The sequence below is a fragment of the Nelumbo nucifera genome, chromosome 6, assembly GCF_055504915.1.
Source record: "Nelumbo nucifera cultivar China Antique chromosome 6, China Antique-T2T, whole genome shotgun sequence".
Taxonomy (NCBI): Eukaryota; Viridiplantae; Streptophyta; class Magnoliopsida; order Proteales; family Nelumbonaceae; genus Nelumbo; species Nelumbo nucifera.
The window spans coordinates 51,441,096-51,459,018 of NC_142654.1; the positions used below are offsets into that span (position 1 = coordinate 51,441,096).

The 17,923-nt window shown below is 36.2% G+C and overlaps 1 protein-coding gene across 4 annotated transcripts in view; it reads left to right on the forward strand.

The window, feature by feature from the left end:
• Positions 1-5,406: 5,406 nt before the first annotated feature.
• Positions 5,407-17,923, forward strand: part of LOC104587714 (bZIP transcription factor (DUF630 and DUF632)) — a 34,137-nt gene continuing 21,620 nt past the window's right edge. Inside the window, exons 1-5 of one of the 4 annotated variants that reach the window (XM_010245424.3) lie at positions 5,407-5,568; positions 7,184-8,323; positions 8,775-8,846; positions 10,419-10,633; positions 12,823-13,046. In XM_010245424.3, the coding sequence (XP_010243726.1) occupies positions 7,213-8,323; positions 8,775-8,846; positions 10,419-10,633; positions 12,823-13,046 (1,622 nt within the window). In that variant the 5' untranslated portion in view covers positions 5,407-5,568; positions 7,184-7,212. Of the gene's footprint in view, positions 5,904-6,419; positions 6,549-7,176; positions 8,324-8,774; positions 8,847-10,418; positions 10,634-12,822; positions 13,047-17,923 lie in introns of those variants that run through there. The other 3 variants (XM_088889460.1, XM_010245426.3, XM_010245423.3) reach the window with 3 other exon arrangements.

Here is a 17,923-nt window from a genome sequence, read left to right on the forward strand (position 1 = left end):
ACCCTCCCTGTACATGAAAATGCAAACCCTCCCCAATCCTCCCCTCCCCACATTCAAGGGTAGGGGCGGGTTGGGTTTAGAACCTATGTTTAATTTCCTATTATTTCTTTTCATATATAATCAATAAATAAGTAAAATAACACAAATAAACAACAAAGTTTCCAATTATTTGATTAATACATGTAGAAAACACATAAACCATCAATTATCCTTTACATAAAATTCAAAATATTATTAAATCAACACCTAGTAGATAAAGTTTTTATGCTTTTTCAACAATATGCGGGTTAGGGAGGGTCGGGTTTAGCCTAATACTGTACCCTACCCATACCCATACAGGTTGTAGAATCCCAAAACCCATACCTATCCTAAAACCCATCGTTCAAGCAAGAAAACCCTCTCTATCAAAGAGAGTAGGGAAGGGTACCAATTGGGTAAGGTAGAAATTGCCATGTCTAATAAAATTAGGGTTTGTACATTGGGAAAGATAATGTAATGACACCTCTTAGGTTTGAATGGCCTCTAGGAAAGAGGTTGTAATAGTGTCTCTTCCTTAAGATTCAAACGATGAGGCAGAAAGGAAAAAGAGTCGCATGTTGTTTTTGGAGAAAAAAGGGAAATATGGGATTTTTGGCACTGAAATTGCCTGTACACTTTATGGTCCATATCATATAGTGCCATTTCTTGCTATTATTTTGTAAAAGATGATCACCTCATGTTTTTTCAGTTCCCCATGTTTGGATGTGATACTAACACCCAAAAGGTGTCGATATACACACACTATAATCGCTTGAAATTCTTCAATTTGGGCAACTTGTCTTGCACCCCTACTTGTACAATGAGTTGTGTAATCCACTCAAGAGTGAATACATCAATGGTTTATACTAGCATCAGTTGTATTGATCATTGGCATGTTTACTCTTGATTAGGTTACATATAAGGGTTTTTAGCCTGGTCTAGTCTAACTAGAAATTCTAGGCTTGAACGTGGGTTTTGTGTTTAGGCCCAGTAACTTGCACCAACAAATTTCCAAGTTGGGTCTAGGCCCAATACTTCAAACCTAGTCCACAATTTACTTATATAACACACACACACACATGCATACACACACATACCTACATACATATATTTTATGACATACAAATACACACATATATTATGTCACATATTATAAAATATTATACATGATATGAGCCCAAGGGCTTTCACAAAAAATCTAATGTATTTAATGATAGGCCCAAAGTTTGGCCTTGTCCACAATCCACATAGACTTGGACCCAACCTAGACCGCAATGGCTCTTATTATAAGTGGGTGTTAAGCCTAGCCTGGGCTTTGATTGAGGCCCATGATCACGACTTATGTAACTCATTTGTATGTGCATTGTTTGTAGTAGACCTAGAGTTGGCAATATATCTTACAATTGTCAATACTCTATACTAGCATTTAGAAAATTGGATTGGACTGGCCAATCATACCAATTGAACTGTGACCTAGACCCTTGATCTATTCAATCATATCCTAAAAATTGGAACTCATAAGAAATCAATCAAACCAATTGACTTGACCACATGGTTTAACCAAAGAATTGATGAATTGGTCCTCGTTTCATACAACTGCCTAGATCCCTAGATGAATGGAATTTGCAAAATGCTAATGACAAAATTTAAATCCATGACCTTTTATATTCATTTGTGCCTCTTTAGTGTATATATTGCTTTAATAAACACATTTTAAAGAGAGTAAGGGTTGATGGACTTGAATTCTTGTTATTTGCTTTAAATTAAAAAAAAAACCATCTATCCACCACATACAACAATTGTATTATTTGTAAAATATATTATATAGTATTTATGTGACCTACATTATATATTCATATATGTTACATCATCACGGTTTGACCTCTAGTTTTAAACCTATGACCCGTGAATCTCTTCTTTTTTTGACTCTTTGCCTGGTCTAGTTCACTAAACATTGCTTTATAGTATGTACATTGGAAATTGGATCCTATAATGTTTGGGTTTAATGTTTTTAGACCCTAGTCATTTTTTATTAGTGCTAGATATGTCAGTCATGTGAGTAATCAATCCTCAAATGGCACATACCAACCATCAAAGCCATGTGAGCCCCTAAAGGTTTTAGATCTCTTGGTGTTGGAATATATTTTGTTAGTAGGAGCGATGTTTTAAAAACTGACCCAAAGGCCGAATCGTTTTTGCCTTTAGGTTGCAACTCATCGTTTTGACTAGGGGTGTAAGTAGGGGTGTCCACAGTTCGGTTTACCGAACCATGGCCTTTTTTTCGTAAACCGAACCGGTACCACCGGTTAACCGGTCTGCCGGTTTCGGTTTTTGACTGGTTCGGTTCTTCAGTTTTTTATATTTATAATATATATTATATAAATATATGTATAATGATATATTAAAAATAATAAATGATATATAATATATTATAAATATTTTAAAAATATATAATATATTTATAAATAGATCATTATAAATATAGTATAAGTATATATTTATATATAATGAAAATATATTTATATATAATATATAGAAAATATGTGACATATATTAAATATATATATATGTATATATATATTTTGGTCGGTTCAGTTTACCGCCAATTTTTTTGTAGGTTAACTGAAAACCGAACCGGTCCTTTGGTTTTTCAAAAATTCTGAACTGAAACCGAACCGATGGGTTCGATTAACTGCATTTTGTGGTTAGGTTTTCTCGGTTTGGTTCAGTTTTTCATGGACATCCCTAGGTGTAAGTGATACAACACTGTTCGCAAGCTAGTTGAGCTTGACTAGATCAATACCCGAGCTCGACTCGTTGATGGTTGAGTTTGAGTCGAGTTCAAGTAGCTCAAATCCTAAAACGGTTCATTACTTGAGGATCTGAATACTCGGCTCAATGGGCTCGTGAGCCTATTTGAGTACTATTATATAATATATATATATATATATATATATATATTGTTATATAATATTTAACCTCTAAAAATTATAATTTATTTTATTCCCTCCAAGAAAAACACTCAATAATCTCTATTAGGGCACTGTTTTGTAAGTTCTAACATAGCATTCTCTATAGTTTTCAGACTCACCACCACCGCCGCCTACCGGAACACAAATACACAACAATGCTGCACGGCTGCAAAATCCCATGCTCCGACCAATCAAGCTCTAGCAATCCAGTTGTAGGCTCACAACAACCACTCCACTTGGTCTTTGGAATCTAGTCGTAGGCTTGTAAGTCACAAAATTCTATTCTTTGGCCCGTACCACATCTTCATCACCATCATCGTGCACACACACATATATGCATGTATGTATGTATATATGCATGTATGCAATGATAGATCTAGGAATTTTCTCTTGGGTGGGCGAGTTATATATCTCTTTTGGCTTATATATCTAGGAAAAAGTTATAATAAGCCAAACTCTTTCACTCATGTGTTTAGTTCCCAAATTGAGGTGTTTTGAAGATTTTTTTTTCTTGATGTTAGAAGATTGTCAACTTGTGCAAAGAGAAAAGGAAATGGAAAAGGATCTAACGTTTTAGAAAAAGTGAAGAAGAGAAAAATGGAAGAGGATGTTCAAACACATAATGGATATATGTGTAGATATTGGTTTTATTTAAAAAAAAATTGTCTAAAAATAGAGATTCTTTTAAAGAATTACTAATAGGGAGCTAATGTCATGGTTAATTGGGTTACTATGTAGTAGGAAATCTGGTTCACAAATATTACGTTGCTTCATCCCTAAACTAGCAGAATAACAATTTTTTAAAAAATGGTTTGGGGGACCTCCCACCTTATTACTTAGCTCGTCTCTTGCATGTATCTATATATTATATAGGTATAAATATGTATTCTATAAATAAAATAATGCATAATTATATTTTACAAGTAACATATGTATTATAAGTATTAACTTATGTTGTTAATTTAGTTTTAATTTTTTACTTGTATAAAAAATGCTAAAAATTGCAGTCAGAAAAAGGATTTTTTAAAAGCAGATTAGGATGCATACATGTTGAAAAGCTATCCAAAGTAAGAAAAAAACATTCCAAATTCCAATTGAACATGCAACTGAAAAGTTTATACCTTCTAAAAATTTACATGCTAACTTGTGATCAGTGACGGAATCAAATGGATCACAGTTCAACCGCCTGATAGGTTTTTCTCCGAAAGTCCGGGTTTTAGAAAAAAACCGAATTGAGAATCTTAACGACGATTCGACCATCTGCATCAACGGGTTGGAACCAGCTGGAATCTGAACCGACCCAATACGAAAGGTTGAGGACTTGGACCCGGACCCGATAGGGTCTATAATTTTTGGACTTGGAATTGAATCTATCGGTTCTCACGACAATCGGGTGTGACTGAACAGACTCAATTATAATAAATAAAAAATAAATATTTATGTTTAATAGATATTAAACATTGTATATTATTATATGTATAGTATATATATAATTTATTTAATATATTATACAATTTATTTATATTATATAATATATAATATATAAATATATAATATATAATATATTATATTATATATTATATATTGTATTATATATATGTCGGGTCAGGTTTAAATCGATTTGGGACTAGGTAGAACAGGTTTCAAACTGATAATAATCGGGACCCTATATCAGGACCCGTAACCGATCCATCGGTTCCAATTCTCAGAACCAGAACCGGTCCAATCAGTTCGGGTTCATTGGCTCGGTCAGGTCGGACCCGACCCATTGACAGCCCTACACTCATCGCCCTATATTTAGGAAAAGACTTTTTATTTTATTTTTGAAAATATCACCTCATCATCACTCTCTCATTACATTACAACTTTGGGAGTACCTGGCCGGACCTAGGACACATTTTCCGGTTAAATTAGAATCCAAATCCAATTAATAAATTGGGCCCAAATCTGCCTAGATGGTCCAGATCCAACTCGACTGCAAGTAGGAAAAATATTTCTTCTCTCGACTTATCACTATCAAGTGTCAACCAAACAGAATTCTCCCACTTATGACGTTCCCCTCAAAACTGTTTTCTTTGGAAAACTTTAACAGCATTTTTTTACGGCCTGGGAGAGAAAACGTATAATATCGAGTGGTATTTCCGTCATTTCGCGTGTTACTGAACATGAGTCCATGGCGGTGATGCAATATGACTGTACATCACTGAAATAGCAATTGGATTTGAATCATCAACCTTTCCAGATCAGAAAAATTCCAATCCAAGGATCATTGTACTTCTCACAGACTAAGAATCTGTTCCATGGTGTTCTATATCATATTACTAACTTTGGATTTCCTTTCTATTCCATAGAGGGGGCTCCACATACACAGTCGTTTGTCTTTATGCTTCTTTTTCGGTTCTGTAAGGATGTCTTTATGCTTTTCAAGTGGTAATATACTCTTTCTCATGAAACCATGGCCGGTTTGTCATCTCTCAGCAGACGCTTCTTAATTCCATTCTCGATGTTTCATGATTCCCTTATATGGGTCGTCTCTGAATTCCAATATAACCGTACACTGATTGAGATTTAATTGCAGGTACTCAATTTTTTAATCTTAATTCTATTTTATTTTTTTACTTCTTTTCCATGTCCGTCGAGATTTCCAATTTTCTGTATCTGGGTTTCAGTTTAGCTGGTCGGTTTGATCGAGTTTTTGTGAATTCGATAAGAAATGGGTGTTCTGTGTCTGCCTTGAGACTCTCTCTAGGGACTGAATTTTGGTATTACTTATTCTTCTTTTGCGGAGTCTTTCTTCATTTTCAGTTCAGAGTTTCTGTCTTTTACCTAAACGGTTTAGAGTTTCTGTTTATTTTACCGAGGCTTACACCTTGAATTTGAGCTCGGATTTCTATGATTTCAATTTTTGACAAGGTGAGTACTTCCTTTCTTTCTTTCTTTTTTTTTTTCCTTGTGGTGTTCTGAGTTCTGAAGTATGTCCTCTATCTCTATCTCTTGTTTTGATGGATTAATTCTAGTAAGAAAGGGGCATGTTGCTCTTTGATGGGTTTTCAGATTAATCTTGCAAGTATTAGAGTTCACATCTGCGCCCCACAATGTCCCACAGCGCATCCCCGCCGTGTATTGGGAACATCTCCCGATGATAATACATAGCTGATGATGTCATCATCATCGGGAAATGTTCCCAATACGGATGCGCTGTGGGACGTTGTGGGGCGTCCCGTCGTGGGGCGCAGATCTGAACTCACTTGATTAGTGGTTGTTTTTCAGGTGGGAAAAATGAGCTTTTTGTATTTAATTTGAAGATTAAACGAGAAATTTATTGCTATATGCAGATTTTTGTTTCATATGTACTTTTTAGATCTTTGATTCCAATTATAAAGGTTTACTTTGAACTCTCAGATGTGAATTTTTGTAAAGTTTCTCTCTCTCTCTCTCTCACACATACACAACACAGCTAGAATTTCTCCTCTTAGTTGCCATTCCCTTTCTCTTCTATCATACCATTGTGCTTTTAATTCGGATTGACCACCTAGAGTAAAGATACCATATTAATGAGTAAGTTGTGTCAGTGGCGATAGTAGCTACCTTTCCGAGGTTTGATCTGTCTGACTTAAATTTCTTGTTCGTAATCGGAAAAAATCCTTTACTTTGTTCTTGTATGTTAATTTTTCAAGGTTCTTTCAAATTTGTTTTGGGTCTGGATTTAGAATTCAATGAATATTTCCCTCAATTCTTTTGGTTCCTTTTCTTTCTTCTTTGCTATTATTTGTTATGCGACTGATTTGATTTTTTCCCACTACAGTTACTAAAATTGGTGGTGTTAAGCGTGCTTCTGGGATGATTCTCTGTTTCTTTATATTCCACTCTGAAAGTAGTTGTGTAGTTGGGTACCTCGGTTGTTGCTTTTGAATTTCTTTAAAATTTGGTTGAGCTATTGATGTTTCATTTAGGTTTCTTAGTTGTTTCTGTAAATGAAGATTTGGAGATTTAAATTGTGGATAATTATATTTGGAAGGGTTGGGTCTTGGGCAATGTGTTTTTCTCAAGGAAGAGAAGTTCTTGAGTAATGGTTTTTATATTCTTCTAGATTTTGGGTTGGACTGAAATGAAATGCGTGAAATTTGGAGAAACTGGATTGTCAACTTTGGTTGCATGCCTCTTATTTCTTTCTGAATAATTTGAGATTTCAGGAGAAATATCTGTCAACATTGTCTTGAAAATGGGAGTCTCAAGCTCTAGAATAGAAGATGACAAGGCCCTGCAACTCTGTCGGGAAAGGAAGAAATTTGTTAAGCAAGCACTTGATGGGAGATGTTCACTAGCAGATACTCATGTTGCTTACATTCATTCACTAAAAAACATGGGGACTGCACTCAGGAAGTTTGTTGGACCTGAAGCTCCAATAGAATCTTCATTGTATACTTCCACAAATGCAACACCTGAACCACTTGTTTTGACTGAGAAATCGCTTTCCCAATTTTCATACTCTTCTCCATCTATGTCACAGCATGTTGATGCAACTGAAACCTTTTCTCCAACTCCTTCACCTCCCTACTCTGGCCGGTTTCAGGTAAACTACATGAAAACAGGCAGTTCTTCCACAACAGTTGAAGAGAAGCCTCCTTTTGCAATAACTGGGACTTTAGAATCCTCTATGAGTACTCATCAAAACCTCACACCTCGATCTGGAGAAAGACCTGAAACATCACCATTTCGAGAAAGTCCCCTTGCCCCTGCAACTCCACCTTGGGATTATTTTGGTCCATTACATCCAATTGATGATCAGTTTTCCTTTCAAGATTCTAGGGGGTTGACCCATGGGCTGGACAATGCTGATGATATAAGACGGCTTAGAGAAGAGGAGGGAATTCCTGAACTAGAAGAGGAAGAAGAAAAGGCTGTTTCTAATGGAAGAGCAGAGTCCCAGGAGTCTGAAGATGAATTTGATGAGCCTTCTACAGTTAACCTTGTTCGAAGTTTTAAAAATCTTACTCGGGTGTCGGATTCTCATTTGACCAACGGATCCACTACTATGCCATCTACCAGAAGTATAAGCTCAGAAACTGAACTCTTGAATGGGGAGAAAAGTGTTTCCCCTGATTTTACTCCATTAAACACTAAATCTTCCGTGGTTACTCTTCCCATGGATGAAAAGAAAGCAGCAGAGAAAGAAGGCAGTTTTGAAAATAAACTTGGTACTAAGGATTTCTTGGCAAGCATAAAAGAAATTGAGTTTCTATTTTCCAAAGCTGCTGAATCTGGAAAGGAAGTTCCAAGGATGCTAGAGGCTAATAAATTGCATTTCCGACCAATATTTCCAGGAAAAGAAGGTGAGGTGACATTTCCCATTGTTCTTTTATGATAATATTTCTCTTTATATTTCTCCGGAGTCTTTCAAATAATATAGAAAATGTAAGGAGGTGCTCTGGTAACTTCTGGATCTTTTCCCAAATCCACCATCTATGTGATATTACAGAGGTCTAGACCACCCTGAAGATGGGTCTACCTGTAAAGCTCCCTAATAGTGGTAACCCCACTACATCCTATATGGTTGATTTGGTAGTGTAATTCTGAATGGGAGATTTTACTAGTTTAGGCTGATTAAATTGAACTATTTGAAAACCTTAGTCATGAGAAGGATAGATGATTGGCTGCATAAGAGCATTGATTACATTGCCTCATCACCATAGACTACTTTAAGAGGCAATTCTAGGTCTTGATTAGGAAGATTTTGACATGAAGAGTGGGATAATCTAACCAGGAGCTTTTGTGATGTATCAGGGAGTTCAACAGCATCTTTGTTATTCAAGGTTTGTTTCTCATGTGGTAAAGATCCAACTCATTTTCCTGAAGGTTGGTCTCCCCATCTTTGTTATATTGCTCCTACTGAATTTACCTCTTTGAAAGACACTTAAATGATATTAATTTAATATTGTTGTTCGGCCAGGAGGGCAGTTTCTCATTGAGAGGAGATAAAAGAAAGAAAGGGGGGGGGGGACTGGTAGACAAAAACATTGACCTGTCTCTGATAAGAGTGAAGAGATTCTATTCACAATTTCATATCTATAAGCATCAACCCATGATATGATATTATCAGGTTTCTCATTTCATTAACTGATTAACATAAAGAATAGAGGGTGATTTAGGGAAATCCATTTCTGATAAGGGGTCACCCCAAATTACTAGTTAAAAAGTGCATGCTTTTGAAAGGTAAAAGCATCCTATGTATTGAACTTATGCTTGGCAGCCTGAGATTTAAACATTGCACCAAGCATGGTCCCTTACATGTGGATGTGCCTGATTCATAAAAAAATGGGACATATTCCCAAATCAATCCCTAACAGAAATATGTCAAGTTGTCTCTTTGGAGGTGGAATGGGGTAATTGTGACAGAAATATTGCAAATTAGATTAATACATTACTTGGCAAACAAAGGTCTATGGTATACATAGTTGTCAGCCTAGGCGACAAGGCGCACTTTGAGGCTCGCCTCATCTAATCGCCAAGTAGTTTTGTACTATGTATTAAAAAATACTTTTTTATTCTTTATTTTTTTGACATTATAATTATAAAATAGGCACTATTAAACTAAAATATTCATTTTGTGTATTTATATTCTAATTTCTTTTTATTATTTTCTTATTTGTTAGAGTTTAATCAATAGAAACATTACTAAATGCTGTATTGAACCCTCAAAGACTTTAAAAACTGAACCAATAAGTAAGGAAGAAATTAAAATTTTGTCCAATCAACACATTTTTTGAATTTTCTTCTTTTCTTTTCTTCTTTTCCTATAACAAAAATAAGGGTTCAGCTCCTATATTTTTTGAATTTTCTTTTCCTTCTTTTTCTTCTCATTAATATGTTGATTTTCTATACTTTTACATGAACTCTATACTTTTCTTATGAAAATTATGAATAATTATTAAGGAAGTATGGTTATGGTACCTAGGGAAATACCCTAGGATCTATGTTTTCCACATAAAATGTCCATTGCCTAGGCGACAAGGCGCCTCCCTGTCACCTAGCCTCGCCTTGGCGCCTTGAAAACTATGATGGTATACTTTGTTTAGGAAACCTGATTGCACTAATTAGGGAGCATCGGATTATCCATTTTGTGTTGAGTCTTGTGATTTTGCATTTAAAAATTGCTACTTTACAGATAAATGAAGTATACTTTCTTTTTTTTTATAAATTATTTGTATATGTACATTCTTCTACACAAACATGCATATTTCAGTATCACTGACAATTTTATGAAATTTCTAGTGATTAATTATAAAACCAGATAAATTTCTTTCTTTTGAAAACTAGCTTCTTGTGTTTCATTGGTTACATCCTTATACCTTTCTAATTTAGCAAATTCTATGATATTTTTGGTTTTGATTCTGATTCAATTCTGTTCCTTTATTCATGTATGCTTAGAGTTAGAACCTGCTCCAACTGAAGTGAAATACTTAACTTGGCATAGATCGGCATCATCTTGTTCCTCATCATCCAGGAATCCCCTCTGCTCAACTTTGAAGGATGACATGCAGGACATAAACAACTACAACAGTTTCTGCATGAACTCGGGTAGCCATGCATCAACCTTAGATAGGCTATATGCATGGGAGAGAAAACTTTATGATGAAGTCAAGGTAAACTTTCTTTAAATGTAACTGTGATACTGTTATAATGATGGGTGGTTGTGATTCTACTTTATTCATTTATATATTTTTAATTAGGTAATTGTAAAATGGCTTGAAATTTTTTTACTTGTAACTTAATATCATGGCCTAGTGAATCAAATCAGATGGAGACCCAGTCCATTACCAAGTCTCTGAACATTCAATTCTTCTAATGTTTTGAAGTATAGATTTCACAAGCTGAACTGGCAAGATATTACTTGATGGCCTCATTACAGGTTTCTGGTGCAAGGGATGACTGCTAGACCAATTATGAAATTGAATAAAAAAAAAGGCTTTCTAGATAAGATTTAACTTTGTTTTTTGTTGCTGAAAAATATTCAAGTACATAATTTTTTTTTCTTGTTCTTCCATTTGTCCTGGAGAAATTCATGGCAACTCAACATTCCTTTTCCATGGGCTTTGTTTTTTATTTTTTATTTTAAGTATGTCCTCTCTAATACATTGAAGTTATATGGTGACGTAAGGATTTAGGTATCCTAAAAGTTTATATAATAACATGAAAAACGTCCTTTCGATGAATTGATTAAGATAGTGCAAATGTTAACACCACAAAACCAGAGGAAAGAGAAGCATAAATATGTTGTCCAACTCAGTGTTATAAAACCTTGATCAGAGGTTGAACAACTTTTTCCTCTTGGTGATTGGGTCAGCGGTTCAACTGTATGGGCCACTTTTCCCTCTGGGTCATCAGGTTAGTTCAACTGTATGGGTCAATGGGTCAATCCATAATGTCATCAATATTAAGATATTGACGAAAAAGCAAAAAACCAGTAATCCATTGAATATGTCAGACAAGTCAATTGTTTAACCTTCTGGGTTGACAGGTCATTGACCGAGTCAACAGTTTTTTGTAACATAACTGGTTAGAGGTTTACCAAGCTGGGGTTGAGATTGGGTCACTGGGTCACTGGTCTGATCAGTTGGGACAATGATGGGTTCAAAACATTGATCCAACTAGCTTTCTGATGGGATCAACTAGCTTTCTGGGTCACTGCTCCTATGCTCATTTGGCATAATTATGAAGATGTGGGGCCACATGGGAGCTAGATTAGCAGTGGATCAACTTGGGAAGACCCTAGAGCCTTCAATCCACCTTAAGATGCTCTTTGTGTGGATGAGTTTGCTGCTGGACATGACTTATTTCGTTTTCTTACATTTCTGGACAGTAAGGGTATTTTTGTAATTTTGCATGCTTAGGGGGGTTATGTTTGGGAACAGGTCTTAGTCTAGTAATTTTCCTTTGTTTAGATTTATGTTTGTAATTGTTCGGGGCAGGTTTGTCTAATCTAGCTTCTTTTTGTAAGTGGCTTGTTAGGCAAGCTAACTTGGGGGGCAAGTTTCTTCCTTTGGAAGCTTCTTCTTATTAAGCTTGTAAGGTTCATTTGGAAGGACAGTTTTGGCTGATTAACAAAGAAGGTTTCTCTATAGAATTTGGTGTGATTGCCAAGTTGGAGGTGTGATTGCCTAGGGTTATCTCTTCTTTCATCTTCTCTTCTCTTCACTTCTTTCTTTTAATCTGATATATTTTTTTTCTGTTCTGCACACCTACAACCTGAGTTTAGTTGCAAGAATAGTGCTGAATCACAAACGTCCTGCATCACTTTCTCCCTCATGTATATATCAAAGGCCCATCATAAAAGAAAATTGTTGACAGCATCCCTTTCGTGTAGATTTTTTTGGTATTTAGTTTTCAGTCACTAGGTGCTTGATTCATTGGGCAAATGTTTCTTAATTTGATGATAACAAACGTATGGCATATGGAAGGGAAGGCATGTAACTAAATAAATGTGATGAAACTTCATAGTTGAACATTATTTAAGTGTATTTATTTACTTATTTATTTATTTTGTTGGAGGGGAGGGGATACAGAAATCATCCATTCAAAACAATAGAAATATAAATTTGTTCTGCAAAAGAGCTCTTTTTACATGTTTCTGACCTTATAATTTGTTCTCCAAAACAGTAGTTTGTTTTACCTTTTTTGTACACTCTTTGATTCATTTCTTTTTTTCTTAAAATAGATGCAACTTCTTGATTCATTAAATTTCTATTTATGTTTGGAGAGACTATAAAAGCTATTAAAACAACTATTTAATCTCTAGGACTAACACTTTTTTATCTAAATCTATATATTTCAGGCTAGTGGGATGATCAGAAGGGAGTATGATGTGAAATGTAAACTGCTTAGACAGCAAGAGTCAAAGGAAGAAAATATTTACAAGATTGATAAAACTCGTGCAGTTGTCAAGGATCTACATTCCAGAATTAAAGTTGCTATTCACCGAATTGACTCTATATCAAAGAGAATTGAGGAGTTAAGGGACAAAGAGCTCCAGCCACAACTTGAAGAATTGATTGCAGGGTATGGCTATTTAGTTCTTTTTTCATGCTTTATGTGGATGAAATTGTCATAAACTTATTCAGTGCATATAAACTATGGACATGGAAAAATATTTTGTGTATGAGATGCAGTCAAGATAGCACTGATTATTGATTAGTCTGGATATTTGCAATTCAATCAAAGTTTAGCTTGAATTAGCCAGATTGCAGTTGAATCCATTTAAACATGCAATCAGATATCCTGAGTGGATTCAGATATAGGAAGATTTGGTCCAAATATGACATTTTTACAGCCTAGTTCAATCCTCCATTCCTAACAAATTTAACTTTCTTACACATCCCTCAAGTCGATAATATATGTTAGCTATAAAGCAAAGTGTTCTGAAAATAAGTTGTTATTTGATCCTATATGGTGTAGAATCATCTTAATTGATATCAATTAATGTAGGGCAACTATCAAAAGAGGGTGAGATTAAGAGGGTAGAAATGTGTTGGAAAGGGTTTAGAGATGGTTTTAGAACTAAAGAGAAGGTTTATAGGGATTAGAAAGGTTTTGAGTTGAACCACTGAGAGCTACAAATTCTTTGTGAGAGTGGAAAAAATGAAAAATTCAGAAACCAAGTTTAGGAATGTAACTTTTTGGTGAAGCTTTATAAAGATGTTTAGGATGATGGGTTTTATGGGGAATTTAACATTAACACTGTAAGGACATGGAATTAACAATCACACGCCATACAGGATGTGATGCAAGTGTGTTGTGAGTCAGCAATGCCAGATCGCAAGTGAAGCCTCAATTGCCACATCATGTGATATAAGTTCGATATGAGTTGGTGATCCTAGATCTCAAGTCATACTTAGACACACTGACGTGCCTCATTGAGGGCCAGATCATAGGCCTCAAGTTAGACCAATGATCAAATCACAAATGAAAAAAAGTATGCAAGTTCCAAAGGGAGAAGAGGGGGGTGTTGTAGCTAGTGTTCCTGTACGCATGCGTTGGGAAGGGGAGTGCCCCAAGTACTGAGGTCCTGCAAGGACACGTGGTGTGTGATAATGGTTCAGTCAAACCAGTTTCAGAGATAAAGAAGAGAGAAAGACAGAAGAAGAAGAGAAAAGGAAGAAGTGTCGAACTGAGAAGTCAAAGAGACTTTCCCAGCCGACCATATATATATATATATGTCAAAACAAGGTACAATGTCAAATATGCCCCCACTTAAGTATGGGGAGTGTGACTTAGCACAGTACCAAAAAGACAACACATCTTAACTTATGATGAAAAGACTGAAATACCCTACCTTGGCTGATTCTAACACTCCCCCTCAAGTTGGAGAATATTGTTGGAAAGTAGAAGATTGACTCTTTGATTGATTCTCCATAATTTTAGGTCCATCAGTTTAGGAAACTTAATTTCCTAGAATCATGGGATATCCTAGAATCATGGGATATTAATTGGAGAATCCCACTGATATAGAAATTAGATTTTTAGGAAAAGTTAGTTTCCAATTTTATCACCCTGTAAGTTAGCTCTGTAATTCTATATAAAGCTGTGTATGTGCTCCTTCCAAGACAATACAATCAATTCATTTTTTCTCTCAAATTTTCACATGGTATCAGAGCTGGTCACAACTTAATCTACATAGTATCTCTTTGGTCATCTCTGCTTCTGGTTCAAGAACACTAACAGTATTTGGGAGGTTCTTGAGTGTCCTTGATTCTTCTTCGAGATCGGGTACAGATATGAACTTTACATTTTTGCTTCTTCTGGACTGCTGCGCCATCGGATTCATCCTTTTTCTTGGATCTCTTTGTAGAGACATCAGATCAGTCTGAAATCTTAGATCTGGTGTTGCCCAGAGCAGATTTACTGAATCCCTTTGGTTTGGTTTGGATCAGTTTTGATTTTGAGTGGTTTCGATCCACTCTTTATTTGGTGGAGCATTACAGTTACCTGTTTTTTTACATTGGCTGAAAGATTCTTTAGGCCTTCGTTGCCAACCCTTACTAAGTTTTTCAGACCTTCATTGTCTGTTTTTCTCTCTTTCTTGAAGCCCGCCCAATATGTCAGAAGCCACCGTATCAAATACCACTGCACAATCGGAAGAAGTTTCCTCACATCAAGCATCTGGCGACCTGCAAAACATTCAGGCAGCATATAGGTTGAACGGGAAAACTTATTTGAAGTGGTCTCAGTTTGTTCGAACATATTTAAAGGGAAAAGGAAAGCTTAGCCATCTCTTAGGGACGGGACCGAAGGAAGAAGATCCAAGATTTGATGCATGGGACGAAGCTGACTCCATGATCATGTCATGGTTATGGAATTCAATGAACCCTGAAATCAGCGACACGTGTATGTTTTTATCCACGGCTAAAGAGATCTAGGATGCCGTCCGACGAACATATTCAAAAGCACGTGATGCAGCACAAGTGTACGAAATCATAGTCAAGACTGGAACAACTAAACAAGGCAGCAAGATAGTTACCGAGTATGCAAATTTACTGCAGAACCTATGGCAAGAACTCGATCATTATCGGTGCATTGAGACTAAATGTGCAGCGGATGTAGCAATCCTAAAGAGTTTTATCGAAAAAGATCGCGTTTATGACTTTCGTGCAGGACTCAACGGAGAATTTGATCAAGTTAGGGTCCATATTCTCGGCAAAGAAGAGGTATCATCTCTAAATGAAACTATTTCTCTGATTTGTGCTAAAGAAAGCCGTAGGGGGGTTATGCTTGAACCCCAAGTACTAGAAGGTTCAGCCATGACTACAAGGATGGAACAGCCGAAAATACTGGAAGGAATGAAGACAGATTTGTCCTCTGCACGGGACAACAAGGAGTCTCTTTGGTGTACCTATTGCAAGAAACCAAGGCACACCAAAGAGAAGTGTTGGAAACTGAATGGTAAACCATCGAATAGGGAATGGGGCTACCGAGGAGGACAACAGAAGAGTCGAAGTCAAGATAACTTCACCACGAATCAGCCGAGCCAAGAAAAGCCTCCAGACAAGACCGAGTTCAATAAGGAGGAGATCCAAAAGTTAAGGGGGCTTCTGGGATCGTTGGAGAAACCTAGTGATACAGACTCTCTTGCAATCTCAGGTAAGTTTTCTATTACTCACGGACTAAATGTCTCAGATGAACCTATTAGGGATTTATGGGTTATTGACTCAGGAGCCACAGATCATCACTCTTCACTACATTTTAGCTCTTATACCCCCTGCCCAAGCAATCGAAAAATAGCCACTGCAGACGGTTCCCTTACTACCGTAGCTAGCCTTGGGGATATCCATATTAATCCATCACTTACACTAAAAAGTGTCCTTCATGTTCCAAAATTGTCCACTAACCTGATATCCATCAAAAAACTCACCCATGACATGAACTGTAATGTGCTTTTATATCCTTCTTACTGTATATTTCAAGACTAGGATTCGAGGAAGAGGATTGGACTTGCTAAGGAGAAGAATGGACTCTACTATCTTGAAGAATCATGCAAATCAAATATTGTTCAGGATAAGTTATCTCTGTCATTCCTTTCATCATCCAACAAAGACACCATTTGGCTTCATCACTTTAGACTAGGACATCCATCTTTTGGAATTCTGAAAACTATGTTTCCCTCCTTGTTTAAAGGATTGAGTGTTGAATATTTTCATTGTGATGTGTGTGAATTTGCAAAACATAAGCATGTGCCCTTTCCAATCAGTAACAAGAGAAGTTCAGTCCCATTCTTTTTGATCCATAGTGATATATGGGGACCCTCCACAGTTCCAAATGTGTCTGGCTCACGATGGTTCGTCTCTTTTATTGATGATTGCACTAGAGTCTCTTGGATCTTTCTTCTTAAATCTAAATCAGATGTAAGAAGTGTACTCCCAAATTTCCATAACATGATCCAAAATCAGTTTGGGGTCAGAATCAAAAGATTTAGATCGGATAATGCATGGGACTATTTCAACCAAACTTTATCTCCATATTTTCAAAAAGAAGGGATTATCCATGAATCCTCCTGCATTAATACTCCACAACAAAACGGAGTAGCAGAAAGGAAGAATGGTCATCTACTAGCTGCAACCCGAGCCTTACTTTTCCACCAGCATGTTCCAAAAACCTATTGGGGGGAAGCTGTGTTTACAACCGCATACATTATAAATCGATTACCTTCGAGGGTGTTGGGATTTAAAACACCAATGGAAACACTTTTCCAATTTTATCCCGATTTACATACAACAAATAATCTCACCCCAAGAATCTTTGGATGCACTGCTTTTGTCCATGTTCATACCCATAATAGAGGGAAGTTAGATCCAAGAGCCGTCAAGTGTATTTTTGTGGGTTATTCGTCCACCCAAAAGGGTTATAAGTGTTACCACCCACCTACTAAAAAATTCTTTGTCTCTATTGATGTCACTTTTGAAGAAAAAACACCATATTTCACTCAACCTTATCTTCAGGGGGAGTTCTTGTCATTCATTGAAGATAAGGACAGAGATTTGTTCCCGCTTGGTCTACCTACAATTTCTCAACACCCAAACTCAGCATCTATACCAGCTCAATCCGTATCTACACTTATCGAACCACCTCAAACCAAACCAACTTCCTCACCCATTCATACCAGACCCATAACAGAGAATGATGAACTTTGTGACTCTATGAGATTGTAGGTATATTCAAGAAGAAGAAACTAGGATCCTAATCTTGTGCAAGTTCAAGATTCAACTCCTAATCCTGAGAATGAGGTAAATACAGTTCCAGAAATTTCTTCTGAATTAGCATTTGACCAAGATCTTCCTATTGCCCTTAGGAAAGGCACAAGAGAATGCACTAAACATCCCTCATATCCCTTAGCAAATTTTGTGTCCTTTAAAAAATTCTCACCATCACATAGGAGTTTCCTA